The 15722-nt window shown below is 40.6% G+C and overlaps 1 protein-coding gene across 1 annotated transcript in view; it reads right to left on the bottom strand.

Moving 5' to 3' along the window:
- Window positions 1–15466, bottom strand: part of SLC4A9 (solute carrier family 4 member 9) — a 45498-nt gene extending 30032 nt beyond the window's left edge. Inside the window, exons 1-6 of the mRNA XM_063299924.1 lie at window positions 15180–15466; window positions 11352–11512; window positions 8188–8337; window positions 7362–7423; window positions 4443–4600; window positions 3344–3431 (exon numbers count right to left, since the gene is read on the bottom strand). Of these exons, the coding sequence (XP_063155994.1) occupies window positions 3344–3431; window positions 4443–4600; window positions 7362–7423; window positions 8188–8337; window positions 11352–11512; window positions 15180–15466 (906 nt within the window). The remainder of the gene's footprint in view (window positions 1–3343; window positions 3432–4442; window positions 4601–7361; window positions 7424–8187; window positions 8338–11351; window positions 11513–15179) is intronic.
- Window positions 15467–15722: the final 256 nt, after the last annotated feature.

Here is a 15722-nt window from a genome sequence, read left to right on the forward strand (position 1 = left end):
AATTGGGGTTTAAATTGTTGTCTGAATTATTTTAAATATTAGGGAATAATTATCCCAATGAAACTTAGGACAATAAATTCATCTTTTTTTTAATCTCAGAAGGAAATCAATACAAGCAGTTAAATGTCACTGAGTTTATAGGGAAAGATCCCTGGATTTTCTTATCTAAATTGCAGTTGTGGTAATGGGAGCTTTTACCTGCTACTTTCATGACTTTTACTTTTATCACTAGATACACATTTTTATTTTAATTTCTTTAATTAAACTTAAGTGCTTAAGTTAAAAAAAACACTATAGCTCCAATTAGAAAGTTATTAAGTTTCCTTTTGATATCATGACATGGGCTTAGATATATTTTTATTATAACTCTATTGTATTTTACTGTATTAAAAGCTGCAAGTCATATATGGAAGACGCTAAGATGGAAGTATAATTTTGACTCTTCTACACATGACAATTTTATACTATAGGATAATTTGAGCCTAAAAATAATAGGTAATTTTTTCTTTCTTTTGTGGAAGTCATGGGAAGTTAGGGTTATACATTGCCAATCAAGTTTTTAACCCATTTAAGTTATTGCAAAAGGAATCTGGTTTGCCCAAATATGAAAACAGCAGGTGAAACAGGACAGAGCAGCTGTGAACGACATTGGATGACAAGGTTCTTGCTAGTTAGACTGGTTGTGTAAGCAACCGACTTTGCCTGGATTATTGCAACACATTCTAACGGGGCTACCCTTGAAGAGCAATTGGAAACTGCAGCTGATCCAGAACGCAGTGGCTTGAGTCATATGCTCATCTGACATTGCTACTTCAAGAGCTGCATTGGTTGCAGGTTGGCTTCTGGGTGCAATTCAAGGTGCTGGTAGTCAGTGTTAAAGTCCTTTGTGGTTCAGGACCTTGGTATCTGCAGGAGTGCCTATTCCAGCCTTTTTCAACCTTTTGACCCTGGAGGAGCCCTTGAAATATTTTTCAGGCCTCGGGGAACCCCTGCACATTCAGGCTCAAATATAGGCCAGAAGTTACAAAATTATGATACTCGTTTCGTGTGAAGGCCTGTATATATGCATTAACAGTGTTTTGAACTAAAAATAAAGAATGAAACTTACCTCTTTAATGTGAAGTTGCCTGAATTTGAAATAATTTTTTAAATAAATCGTGATCTCCCAGGGAACCCCTAGTGACCTCTCATGGAACTCGAGGGTCCCATGGAACCCTGGTTGAGAAGCCCTGGGCTGCTCCCTGTGGTATATGCCCATCCAAGAAGATTGGGTTCTGCAGGTCTTGTGGGTTGTGTTATTGCAATGTTGTTCCTTCTTGTATTGGACATGAAGTGATGCTCTTGCTATTTATTTATGTTGACATATGTTTGGATTTTGATTTTATACATTTATGTTTTAACCTGATTTACACATGTTGGGATATATGCTGCTCAGAGCCATTAGCCATTGGAATGACTTATAAGCCAAATAAAAATAAATAATGAATGATTTTAATATCACATGGTTATGGACACAAAAATAGAAGAAGACTATTCTATAAAAAACATTCTATGTATCTTTTCCTTTGCTCAGTGGGGCCTGGTTTTTATACTAGGTTTCTATTTTTGAGGTTTCTATCTTGCTAATCACAAAAACGAATAATTTTGAAGAATAATTTCCAAATTCATAATAACTACATTTTAAGAAGATTAAATATCTCTAATTCTCACTTTTAATGTCTTCAGTGCTAACAACTCCTTATGGTTTATATTAACTATTCCCTATCAGTATTGCAAGTATTCTGCATTTTAAAAAAATCTTCTACTATTTAATATTTTAAATTTTGCTACTTTTTAAAATGCAACTAGCCAAACTTCTAAAATGTCCTTTAATAACAATTTTCATGGTGTTTTATATAACACAAAATTTTGCTTCTGCTTAATAGTTTACTTGAGGAACAAAATATTTAATCTCCATTTTAAACTGAAGGATGATGAAGGCAATGGATTATAAATACCTAACAGCACTAAAGCATAACGGATTGTTATTTCAGTTGTATATTTGCTAATATGCAAACACAATTTAAATGAGATTAAAATACTATCTATTCTTGAGTAACGTTGATATTTGGCTATATAACTGCTGGACAGTTAGACCTCCAACTTGAGTTAAGTTCTTCATTTCTGATTCAGTCTGAGTATATGAGTTTCTTTATACTTGCTACTATATAAGTATTTGTTAAGAAATCAGTTCCAATCCCATGCTTCATTTTTCTAAATTCTATATCATTTCTAACTTATAGGAGCTATACCAGTACGCTTTCTTTTTTTTCTATATGCTTTCATACTAGAGAGTTTTGATCCTATTGGACTGGGCCTTGTGCCAAAGGCCTCAAGACTGCCTTCTTCTAAAAGGAGGCTTATATAGCTTTAGATGTAATATTAGCTGCTGACCACTAGGAGACACTACATGACCTGTTCCATCCTTACTGGGACTCTTCAGAGGGAAGTATCTTCCATCCTAGATATTCTAGTTCAACCCTTTAATGGGAGGCCCCTAAGTTCAGAACCAATCTGTGTCCCAATGAAAGACTGTTCCATCTCACTATTAAAGAACTCTTGTATATAACCCAGAGTCTGTGGATTCAGATGTATATAAACATTGAAAAATGAAGCAATTGAACTCAAATCTTTTATTTTTAAAATATTCAGGGGCCCTAAAAAAGGATACTAATTTATAAATTTAATGCATTTCCTGCAAATGTATTTTCCATATAAAGCCTTTTATTTTTTGATATTGAATAACAGAGTGGGAGTCATAAAGATTTCTGAAAGGAGATTTAGACCTCAGATTTTCAGATTTCTGAAAGGAGATTTAGATTCAACCTTTAACTCAAATTTCATTAGCTTCCTAGTCAGTCAAAGGTAAATTGGACAATTTTCTGAATCAGGTTTCAAGCCAGATCTTGTGTTTGTTACATTCCCCTATTAAACAGACACTTGCTGCTTTTTGCTGCTTCTAGAATTTATTTTTTTCTTATAGTGGAAACAAAAGGGAGGACTATTTGTGATTTACTAAATTATATTATTCTGCCTCCAGTGGAGAAAGAAGCGGAAGAATTAGATTCTGTTCATACTGCAGTTTGAATGAAAATCTGGAAATATAAGGAAGTATGAACAGAATTTGAAAGAATGAATTAGTTAAAGCCAAGCCTTTTATGGCCAGATTTAGTCTACTCCTTTTTTGGCAACTAGAAACTTGATCTTGGACGTATTGAAGAATTGCTGTCTTCCCCTCTAGGCATTAATGCCATCCTACTTTATCCTAATATGGCAAAAGCAGTTCAGCGGCAATCAAACTTACCTCATCTGTTAAGAGAGTTGCCACTGCTCTGCCAATTTCATGGTAGGCCTTCATTCTGGCTCTGGGACCCAACAGGATAAAGAGGAATCTAGAAAGAGGCACACAGAAGTCATCACTGGCACTACTATGTGTACAATAAAGTAAGGTAGGAAATAAATAAAGCTGATGTTCATTTTCTTCTGTTAGTGGAAGCAAGACACTGAGACCAGAATCCTATACACAGCTAAATAGCTGCAAAAGTGGGAGGCATCAGAAGACTTGGAATGGAGATTCAGAAAGTAGAGTTCAGATGCCTGGTGCCTGGACTTCCATTCTTAATCTGGAAAAGCTTTCTGGAGTCTCTTTGTCTAGGCTGTGCCATACAATCACAAGGGGAAACACAATTGCCCTGGAGCAATTGAGAGCCTAAGACTTGGCCTCTTTACATAACTGTAGTTCTAGGCTTGTTCCTCAGAAATTACACCTATTATTTGGCCTTACTGAATCTACCCACTGTAGTTCACAAATGGTGGTTTGTTATTTACATTATGTGTAAACTCAGGCTTGTTCAATATGACAAGATTAAACAATACAACATAGTGTGCTGTGTGAGCTCAGCCGCTGTCTGCCTGATCTGGGATCTGAACACAAGCTTAGCTTGTGCTTCCATGCATTAAGAAGATCACTTCAGAAAGGCCAGAAATAGGAAGGGATCATTTAGTTTATCAAAATCCAATCAAGTCCAACGCTTTGCACAAGGCAGGAATCCAAATTAAACATTCCTCTATAGCTTCTGCCTGAACACATCTAGCCACTTGGAGGATGCAATGCTAGGAAGCAGAGATGCACTGATCCAGACTCATTTTATCTGGCTGATACAGTAATTTATTTAGGTGACACCCAACCACCACAACTGAATATTTAAATATAGTGAACGAGAAGGCTGTAGACCCCTAGCTGTATTATCAGAAGACTGTCAGCTCTGTCAATTTCCAAAGGCAGCTTGATGCTGAGAATAGTAGAGCATTGCTCCATTCAAGCATATTGGCACAAAATGTGCTGTTCCACTAGAAGTCCTTAGCCAAGATCATCTGACCTCCTTTTCTGTCCTTTTTTTTACCTGCTAGGAAAAGCAACTTCAGTCAAGCTTCCAAGAAGGACCGAGTTTTGCAGCCGTACAAAAGCAATGAAGGGCTTTTCCAGGAAAGAGACTTCTCCTACAAGAATGTTGGCCACTTCGGTTCCAGCTGGAATTTTCTTTTTAAACTGATTTTTTAGCTGCAGTGAAAGGAAATTAAGAGTGGGTAACCAAAAATCAGAAGGTGTCTGGGAGCACCTTTTCAGACTGATTATATTAAAAACATAAGCTTTCGTGAACTGTTGCTCATTTCATCAGATGCAGCTCATCAGAGCTGGTAAATTTCCAAAATGCAGAGAGCAACAGCAAGATAGTAGAACAGATCCTGCAAAATACTGTCATCCACCATTGCCATTAACACAGTCTGCTAAGTCGTACTTGGTTTTTAACAGAATTAGAAATGCATGCCTTGTGAACAGCATGGAGAAACACTTCACTCAGAGAGAGTTTTCATAAAATGATGTACCATTGGTATATGACACTAGAGAAATTATCATACTGTAGGTGTATAAATGTACTTCTAGCCAATGCTGGAAATGTGAAAAACATGAAGGGACATTTTACCATGCATGGTGGACTTCTGAAAAAGCAAAAAAAAAAAAAAAGTAAAAATAAAATTGGATACAAATACACACAATGGTACAAAGAATTTTGAAGATTAATATTGAGAAGAAACCAGAATTGTTTTTATTGGGACTTATGGACAGTCAATTAGAAAAGACTCATGGAAGACTGAGTTTATATATGGTAACTGCAGCAAGATTATTATATGCACAACAATGGAGAAATACTGAAATACCCACAGTGGAGGAATGGATTGTGAATATGGCAGAAATGGCAAAACTGACCTGTTTGGTCAGGGAACTAACAACAAGTAATTTTAGAAAAGACTGGAAACCTTTTATGATTTTTTTGCTGAAAATGGAAAAAAGTGAAATAATGGTTTATGGAACTGATGACTGAAAAAGGTTTGAATAAGGGGCTGAAGGGATTTTTGTAATATTAAAGAAGGAGGAAGGACAATGAGTTTGTTTATAACTGCTGAAAAGAAGAGCGGAAGTGACTTATTTTTTCCGACTTTTGTTTCTTTAACTATCTTTTTCTCTTGTTTCTACTGTTTTGCTTTCTGCACTTTTTTCTTTTTTTCCTTTTTTTTTTTCTTTATATACAACCACAGATGCAGAATACAGACATGAGCTCTATTATCACAGCCATCTGACTTTAATACTTCCCTCACCCTATCATGCACACACACACACACACACACACACACAGGTAAAGGCTTTCTCAGTAGAAACATACACTGTACGTGCATAGGGTGAAGTCAAATGACTTTACCATTGTGACATTATAGCAGGATGAGACTTCTTACTGCCACTTGTGGTGAGTTTTACTGGTTTATATTCTGTACCATATAGCCTCATATGGAATATTTAAGGTATCCCCAGTGTTACATTAACAGCATATATCCCACATGTCCCATGGAGGATAATCAAACTTGGATGGCAGTCGCATTGTGCACTGCACCCTCCATGTACAGAAAATAATGTTTCCCAGAACAATCATTCCTACAAACAAAAACAAATAGGGGACTTCAAATTTGTCTGATTTTCAATGTTCAACAGAACCTTTCAAGTTCTGTTCCACATCTGCTGTCTTGTCTAAACATTTGGACACTATCTTCCATGACACATTTCTTACAGTTCCATTCCTGCTCCAAACACCATCACTTTCAACTGTCTTAGCAAGGGGCATCCTAATTCATTAAGCGTTGTTGTTTTTTTTAGCAATATTATCTAATCTCAATTTGAAACAACTCCAAAAATAGAATTACAGGAATTTTCTCCCCGCCCCCTCCAGAATTTAAGGAGCATATAGGTCTAAATTGCACCATAACTCATCTCTTTCTGTTATAAAATTGAAGAGCTAGAGGTGTTTGTGGTTTCTTCTATGCTAGATACAAGGAAGTATAAAGCTTCAGTTTTCTGAATGAGGTAGGCCTCAAACCAAATTGGACAGATTAAGCAAACAGGGGAACAAACAGAAGTTTGGCAAGACAGTTGGAAGAGACAGAAGGAGAGGACAAGCCCAAAAGAACATGATGGCTGCTACTGCTGCTGATTGACAGCTGAAGTCATCTTGAGAAAGTAGAGACTGTTGTGGTGGTGAATGATTCTGTTCTCAGAGGAACTAAGGCAAATCTGCACAGATCCAATATAGTATTGCAGGATGCACGCTGCCTTCCAGGTGCTGATCTCCAGTTCTTGATGGAGAGTTAGTAAAACTATTCAAAGCCTTTCCTCATGTGGGTCGGCAAGATAGAAGTGCAAGTATGAAGGAGACCTGGCTTGGCTGTACTTTATGTGAAAAGGATCTGGATGTCCTTGTCAATCACAAGTTAAACTGAGTCAGTAGTATGATGAACTGCTCAAAAAGCAAATGTTATCTTGGGTGCGTTAACAAGACCATCAAATCTGGATCACAGAAAGTAATTTTTCCACTCCACTCTGCTCTGGTCAGACCACACTTGAACCACTGTGTCCAATTCTGTATTTAGGAATCCTGCCTCTTTGGGTGACTTATGGGAACATCCTTCATTTGATAGTCCCATCTTTGAAGAGTTTTGCATTATTTATTTATTTATTTATTTATTTTCTATCCCACCTTTATTATTTTTATAAATAACTCAAGGTGGCAAACATACCTAATAGTCCTTCCTCCTCTTATTTTCCCCACAACAACAACCCTGTGAGGTGAGTTGGGCTAAGAGAGCATGACTGGCCCAAGGTCACCCAGCCGGCTCTCATGCCCAAGGCGGGACTAGAACTCTCAGTCTCCTGGTTTCCAGCCGGTTGCCTTAACCGCTTTTCCCCATTTTTACATTTAACATCCTTTACTTACTTGTTCCATTAAGGGTACCTCTGAGACCTCACACTTTGCATCTGAATGCCTGTTAGCACTATCTGCAACAATAAAAAAAAAGGATAGAAATCAATAACGCTTCATATACAATGTAGCTTAAATATTATGGGTTAATCTCACTATAATTGCAATTTTAATTACACTGAGTGATAATCTTCATGTCTTTTTAATAAATCGCATCCCAAAGACAGAAGATGATGAAAAACCCACATTTTATTAAGTATTTTAATGCAGGCCAGTAACCGTTTTAGCAGCATACTGAACCTTCCTGCCAGCTATTGTTGCTGACTTCAGGTCCCACTGCTTTCTGCTTTACCGCCTTCACATTCATCTGCCATCAGAATTTCTGCCTAACTGCAAAGGGACCAGATTATATATTAGCATTGTAATAGTTATTTGTTGCACACTCTCATCTGATTTGGAAGTCTTTTCCATTCCACTCTGTCAATACTCCAGGGGCATCTCTGTAATGCATGTTTATTCTTGCTATTGTAACAACAGGGACAAGAAGGGAGGAAGAATACTGCTCAGCATGCTTGGATTAATGTAAGAAGTAAATCCCATTTATATAGGATAACAGGCTAGGCCTACGATACCTCTGAGAGAGGAAATGAGATCCACAATTTAAAAATGTGCTGTCAAAAACTGGAGCACGTGCTATATGGCCACTACTAATATGCATGTATCGGTGTCAAACCATGGACTTCTTCCTGCTGCTCATGTCTGACATGAGAGGGGCTAGTTAAATAGCTTCTCAGCTTCAGGCTTGAACTGGGAGAGAGAGAAACATGCTAGAGTTACATACCAGCACAAGGGGACATGCCCATTTCAAACAGCATCTTCAGCTGAGATTTGGTTGTATGGTGATGAGGTTTGAGGAGTAAGACACAGGTAAGTTTCTTCAGGAGCTCCAGCTTGAAGGCATGCTTCTCTACTTGTATCTCCATCACTTTCTCTTGAACATAAAATGAACATGTGTTGAAGCCACTAAAAAGCAGACATCATTTCCTTTTCTGCAATCCTATATACCTTTTGAAATTTATTGAAAGACATTTTGTATCAGTAATTCTATATTAACCAGCAATGATGTTTAATGAAATAGAAATAAATCCATTTACTGATTCAACTGAAGATAAGGAAATCCAACAATTTAGTATGGATTCCTTTCCTAAATTAAACCTGCAGTCTTTAAGATTTAGTTCAATAGGAGGTATACTCCACTGCGAACACAGTAGGATAAGTTATGGATAAGATGGAGTTGGTGGAATGTATCTACCTTCCCTACACTGTTGGTTCTTCTTTTGACTGACTGGCCTGATTTACACACTGCGGTAACTATACTGAATAAACCTCAAGTGACTGAGTTTCCACAATGGACTAGGCTATGGTTTACAAATCACATTGGTGAAGTTCATTTAACTTTCTAAGCCAAAGCCAAACAAACCTCACTGTGGCTTAATGTGATATGTGAACCCACTATGTGGCCTTGGCACATCATGGCTTTCCCTCATCTAGATTGTATCCTGCCAGGCAGGCAAAGTAGGCGGCCGCAAGCTTGATTAGACGAATAAACTTCAGTAAAGCAAACTAGTTCTTGGGAGCTGATGGCATATCTGTTTTTCCAAATCAGAGTGTAGATCTGATGACAGAATTGAATAGGACTGCTTCTGAATTGACTTGGAGCAGATTGAAATATTTTTGTAGCTCTGATTTGGGCTCTTGGAGCAGATGACATTGTCTTTCTACACCCTGAGAATACCCTCTAGTATGTTGTCCTGGCCGCACAGCTCAAGAAGCATAGATGCTTTACATCTTTTATTTTACTGATCCTGGTGGTATTAGAAGCAAGGGAATTCCTCTCTTTCCCTCTGTCTCTGTTCTGTTTTCCCTTGACTGGAAGAGTCTTAGGCTTTAGCCTACTTCCTACAGGAACAGTTCTTCTTCTTCCTTTTTTCTCTCACCATAAGGTAAGAATTCACACAATCCTATATATCCTATCATGGCATCCTTTTGAGGAAGTTACTTATCCTTTCTTAAGCATCCATGGCTAGATATTTTTAATGGGCTGATTCATACACATGCATTCTGCTAAATACTGCCCCCAGTAAATGAACTGGAGGATTCCAGCCAAGTTTATGTTAACTTTTGCACTAAATATACATGTCTCCATACAAACAAGTGAGAGAGCCATCATCCCTTGCTTCTTTAGAAGAAGTGGGTAGAAGGATTTAACAGGGCACAAGAACAAGAAAGATGGGGAACAAGAAGGTGTTCCGAGATATGATACTACTGGAAGCTCAAGATTCATGAGTCATTTTTTTCTTGCTGCTGCTGGGAAAATTCTTCTTCCGGCTCTTCCCCATTATTCTGAGGATTACATCTGTGCTCTCAGAGTGAACAGGGAAGTCTGCAGGTGACAGATGAAGTAATCCCAGCTGTAAACTAATTCTCAGCATTTCTTTCCTATGTGCTTCTTTTCCATGCACCATTAAATGCCTGAGTTTTGCAAAATATTACATAGGTAAATTCAAGCTTCAAATGGACCCTTGGCCCTGTGGAAAAACAGGAACTATGTCAAATGGATTCAACCAAAAGTAACTTCTTGAATTAGGTAACGATTCAGCACAAGATAGCAGCTGTTGATAGAGTGGAATGAGATTCCTACCCACTTTCCCAGCTGTGAAATGTATGTGTACCCAGAAGTTAATGTAGACAGCTCTTAGCTGCAGGTCTTGGATTTTCACTTCAGCAGAGATGCATAATTGTCTCTTTCCTCCCAACTTCTCCACTTCCCAGGAAGGCTTGCCCAGTGCAATGCTTCAAATAGTGCACCGTTGTAAACAAGCCCCAGCCTCCTGTATGTGAGCTGAGCAGGCTCTGATCAGGTGGGCAGAATGGAGCTGTCTCCGTGAGCTGAGACTGGTCTCCTCAGGGCTGAACCTCTCTCCCTTGCAATATTGTTTGGGGTGGTGCCGCCACTTACTTCTGTGGGTCTGGTCTAAACAAGCTCCAGTCCCTTATAAAGGAAGGATGCCTTGCTGGCTCTGCTCAGCTTCTGCTCTACTGGGGCCAAAGAGCTTGCCAAAGAAAGGAGTGGGAGGCCCAGAAACAACGTGCTGAAGCCAGAGCTATCTGCCCTAGTCTCCAAATGCCTGAAACAAGAAGAGCGGGTGCGATGGGGGACTGTCTCACGGAAATCACCGGAGATCTAATTTCTCAGCCTGACATGAAGAGCAACTGCAGCGGTGCAGATCAGGGACCCTCCAGCAGAAATTCTGTGGTCATCTGCCAAGCAGTTCGGAGAAGTATCTTCACCTCTAGCACATCTTCAGCAGCTGAGAGGGTCAGCCTGATCCTGAAACAGGAGGAGAAGAATGAAGAAGCAAGCTGCCCCATACTATTTATACAGCTCTCTGAGCTCTTCAGTACAGCTGAAGGACTGGAATGGAGGCAAACTGCCAGGTAAGTCCCCAGAGACAAAGGTAAGGGATAAAGCCCATCCCTACATGCAGGAGCCCCCTTTTAGTGGGGTCTGATTTTAGGAGACCTGCCTGGTTGCCCTTAGCCAGCAAGGATGAAATGGTGCTAAAAAGGAGTGGGACTGTCAGAGCAAGGCTGTGAGGCCCCATCGTAAAGAGCTGGGGAGAGATCGTGCTCAGGTCCTCTCTCCTAATTGAATTTCCCTTACCTAATCAGAATAAATGACAGTGTTCAGCTGAATGGTTCATTGTATATGAACTTATCTGAAATTAAACAAAATATTTAGACTCCTTACTGCAGCAGAACTTCATCAGTGCAGAAGCCCAGAAATACACCTTCAGTATAAACCATGCAATGCCAAGCTTATAATGAGTCAAATGCTTGATATTAAGAAAACAGTGTTTTCATTGAAAACACTGTTTTCTTAGTATCAAGAACAGAATATGCCTCATTAAGGAGAGCTGATTTTTTCCCACACTTCCTACATACCAACTATTTGTTTAAAACTATGAGCTTCCAAGTCTAGCAGAATGGCTCCTTTTCTTATACAGGTCCTTAGTTCAAACAGACTGTGCAGGGGCAGAGTTGTGACGTGAGGTTTGCTCCAGCGTTCTCCTCCATCTTCTACTTTTTCTTCAAACTTTATCCACCTGCAACAAAATGGCTTAATTAGAGGAGTAATTAAATTCCTTGTTCAAAGGACAATTTGTATTTCCATTTCTTATGATTTAGTGATTAGTAAGAGTTCACACTGACTTGATGTCACATAATCAACCAATCATGATCAAGGTCTACAAGGACATTAATTTTCAAATAAATATATTCTGTATATCACTGTGTTTTTTTTTCTTTCAAGCTCAGTAAGAATAAGTTCTAAACTGAGCATGGGCCTTCCTAGGGTCCTTTCTTCTAATTACCAAAACACTATCATGCTCCTGAAATCTGGCAGGAAATTACTGAATTATAGTAGCACAATTTTATAGAATCTCCTCCCCACAGATAGACTTAAGGCACCTATTTTACCATTCATGAATCAGTGAAGAATCAGGAAAAAAAATCTGCCCACCCCAAAGATGTCAGCAACAATAATGTTCACCCTACTTTAGATGATTGGGTTCTGGCCCTGGGTGGGATACTGCCACTGAGACCGGGGTATGGTATCAATAGGAGGTCTAACATGCTGAATGCAAAATCTTGGACAAGCACTTGAGGGCAAGTCTGGGCTGGCATCAAGGCGGCAGGTATGTCCATAGAGCTCAGCTGAGGTCAACAGCAGGCAGCTGCCCCTGGTGGTTTCCACTGAAAGCAGCAGTGGGTTAGGCTGGTTCCTAAAGGCAGAGGCTGAGGTGTTGAACTGACTATGCTTGGCTGAGGGAAGGGGCTTCTTGGAGTGTCTGGCTGCACACCCAGCAGATCAGCTGAAGCTCTTTAAGGGCTTATGCGGAAGCTAGCATTTTGCCCCAGTTGGTGTATGGACTGTTTATTATCTGCAACTCTTAAATGAGAATGGTTAGGGGTAGTGTGAAAATACTTTAGATGTCTCTCATACACAAATTTCCCTTTGCTCCCTACCTAATACAGCTCATTGGGACAACTACTTAGTTTTGTAATATACCAAGAGCTCAGAAAAAAAGGTAACAGCTCTAGAGGGTGATCAGATAATGGAAATTTCCTGGGTAAAGAAATAAAAGGGGAAGCCAGAAAAACACAGGTCAGATAAACAAATCCCAGGTTTATTCTCACCAATTAAATCAACTCCAGTTAAAGCTAGCATTTAACTGAGGGAGGGGGGCAATGTGTTTACAGCTTTCCCATTCAAGGCTTTACTCAGAGGGAGGAGTAAATAGTTGTCATGAATGTACCAGGGAAGCAACAAGGCTTTTGAAGCTCTCTGAGTAAACAAAAAGAAAAAATTGGGGTGGAGGAGAGACAGGAGCAAAAGGAAAGGAGGTCAGGGCAATCATTCTCAACAACTTAATGTTCTGTATCTCCTCCTCTGTGTTCTCCTCCAGAAATTTGTTTGTTTGTTTGTTTTCTATCCTGCTTTTATGTGCAGAAATACACGGGGGGAGACAGAGATGTCCACAGTTAGAAACAATGATGAAAGAATAGCAACATGAACATGATGAAGTCACAGCACAAACCCTGACCTTACGTGCAAGGAAGTAATTCATGGAGTAATTCATTGTGATGTCATTAGGCAGTCCGCAGGTTACAACCACTCATTCAGTGATTGTTCAAAGTTATGATGGTGCTGAATGAGGAAGACTTACGACTGGTCCTTGGAGTTCCAGCCATTGCAGTGTCCTTGCAGTCACATGATTGTGATCCATGCACTTCGGTGCCTGGCTCGTGATTATGATGTTACAGTGAGCTGTGGTCATGAGATCGCCATTTGCGATCTTCCCTGCCAGCTTCCCACAAGCAAAATCAATGGGGAAGCTGAAAGGGAGGGTCACAAGTGACTCCTGCAAGCCGTTCCTGCCACTTTTTCTCCCGAGGAGCCCCAGTACAGAGTACGAGATTCCCTGGGTATGTGTACAGCACTCTGTAGCACCCACCCACCCACCCACCTGCGCTCGGCAGCAGCCCCTGCCAGCTGGCCTGCACTCAGGGGCGCCTGCCTGTTGCACTCACCCACCCACAGCTTTCTCCCACTGGCCTGCTTGCCTAGGACTTCAGTCATGTGAGGTCCTCTCTTAACGACCCGCATGGTCTCTGGGTTATGACAGCAACCCGGACTGCTGGGATTGCCGTGGCTAAGCAATGTGGTTATGTGACATTGCGTTTTACGACTTCGTTGCTTAGTGACAGAAATTCCAGTCCCAATTGCTGTTGCGCATTCATTCCCATCTATTTTGAACAAAATTGGTTCATTATGCCAGAATTAGCCGTGCTATCTGCATATAATAAGCTTTGGGCTGGACAAGACGCATCGCCATTATGTTAAGGACAAGCTGAGTATGTGATATACTTTGGTGGCTGATTGTGGAATGCCCAGTCTGTAAGTTTTGTATGTAGGTTTATCATCTATCATTTTTCCTTGCAGTAAGACAACTATTTTGATATTATTATATACTGTATGACATATTATATTATATTGACTTATATTGACTTATTTTTATTTTGAAGGGCAGAATGGAGATGAATAATATATGTTCATTTTATGTTTAATGTCTAGTTATATCTTTATATAAATGTTGGTTTCTTTTCAATTCATTGATTAACTGTCATTCAAAAGTTTCCTAAGAATAAAGAACTGGGAATAAGTAATCAGCCAGCCTTGTTAAGCACGCTCAGTTTGTAAATGTTGCCTGTCACAGAACTGCCCCTTTATCTCTGCCTTTTTTGCATAGCTTAGGATATCCATAAAGGGGGGGGGGAACAAGACTTCTGTTGCAGCTGCTGCCTGTAAAAGAGGGAGAAATGGAAGGTGGCTTGAATTTTCTCTTCTCCCCACTTAGAGCACCCTTTTCCCTCTCTTCTTCCATGCACAGGTAGTCTAGTTTTCAAAACTCTGCTCTAAAGCTCCAAACTCCAAAATACGAACAGTCCAAGCTGCATCACCCCCTCTCAAGGCAAATGCCCCCCAGTGGCATCAGACGGAAATGCCTCTTACTGCTCTAAGGGCACTTCTTCACTGAGTCGTAGTGCTCTCCACCCATACCTGAGCTGGCAAATATCTAGCTTGGCATGAAATTGGTTGTCCCCTTGCCAATCCCCATCATGCCAGTATTGCCTATGTTCCCGGTCAGTGCCTCCAAGATAATGGGAGCCAGACTATCAGAGGCTGTAATAAGGGGCAAATTGTTACTTTAATCGGGTATGCCTGAAGATGACTTCAGAGCATCCCACTCATAGGCTGTGGATGAGATGAAAAGCAGCATCTTGGCACAGGGCAGAGAACAGACGCTGCCAGAGCACGTTTGCACCATACCGAAGTGCAAGTGGGAGAGCTCTTCCATTCACATCGATGCATGCAGAGAGAGAGAGGGGAGGGAAAAATGGAGGGAGGCAGCAGTAACTTCCCACCAGTGAGGGAGATGGGTAATTGTAGGCTCTGGACTGAATGGTCCTATTGGTGGCACTCTTGTGTGTGACTTTAAAATGCAGTGACTCAACACAGCACCTTTGGAACGGGGTCCTGGCGATGGGGCCTCACAGCCTTGCTCTGACAGTCCCACTCCTTTTTAGCACCATTTCATCCTTGCTGGCTAAGGGCAACCAGGCAGGTCTCCTAAAATCAGACCCCACTAAAAGGGGGCTCCTGCATGTAGGGATGGGCTTTATCCCTTACCTTTGTCTCTGGGGACTTACCTGGCAGTTTGCCTCCATTCCAGTCCTTCAGCTATACTGAAGAGCTCAGAGAGCTGTATAAATAGTATGGGGCAGCTTGCTTCTTCATTCTTCTCCTCCTGTTTCAGGATCAGGCTGACCCTCTCAGCTGCTGAAGATGTGCTAGAGGTGAAGATACTTCTCCGAACTGCTTGGCAGATGACCACAGAATTTCTGCTGGAGGGTCCATGATCTGCACCGCTGCAGTTGCTCTTCATGTCAGGCTGAGAAATTAGATCTCCGGTGATTTCCGTGAGACAGTCCCCCATCGCACCCGCTCTTCTTGTTTCAGGCATTTGGAGACTAGGGCAGATAGCTCTGGCTTCAGCACGTTGTTTCTGGGCCTCCCACTCCTTTCTTTGGCAAGCTCTTTGGCCCCAGTAGAGCAGAAGCTGAGCAGAGCCAGCAAGGCATCCTTCCTTTATAAGGGACTGGAGCTTGTTTAGACCAGACCCACAGAAGTAAGTGGCGGCACCACCCCAAACAATATTGCAAGGGAGAGAGGTTCAGCCCTGAGGAGACCAG

The sequence above is a fragment of the Candoia aspera genome, chromosome 3, assembly GCF_035149785.1.
Source record: "Candoia aspera isolate rCanAsp1 chromosome 3, rCanAsp1.hap2, whole genome shotgun sequence".
Taxonomy (NCBI): domain Eukaryota; kingdom Metazoa; phylum Chordata; class Lepidosauria; order Squamata; family Boidae; genus Candoia; species Candoia aspera.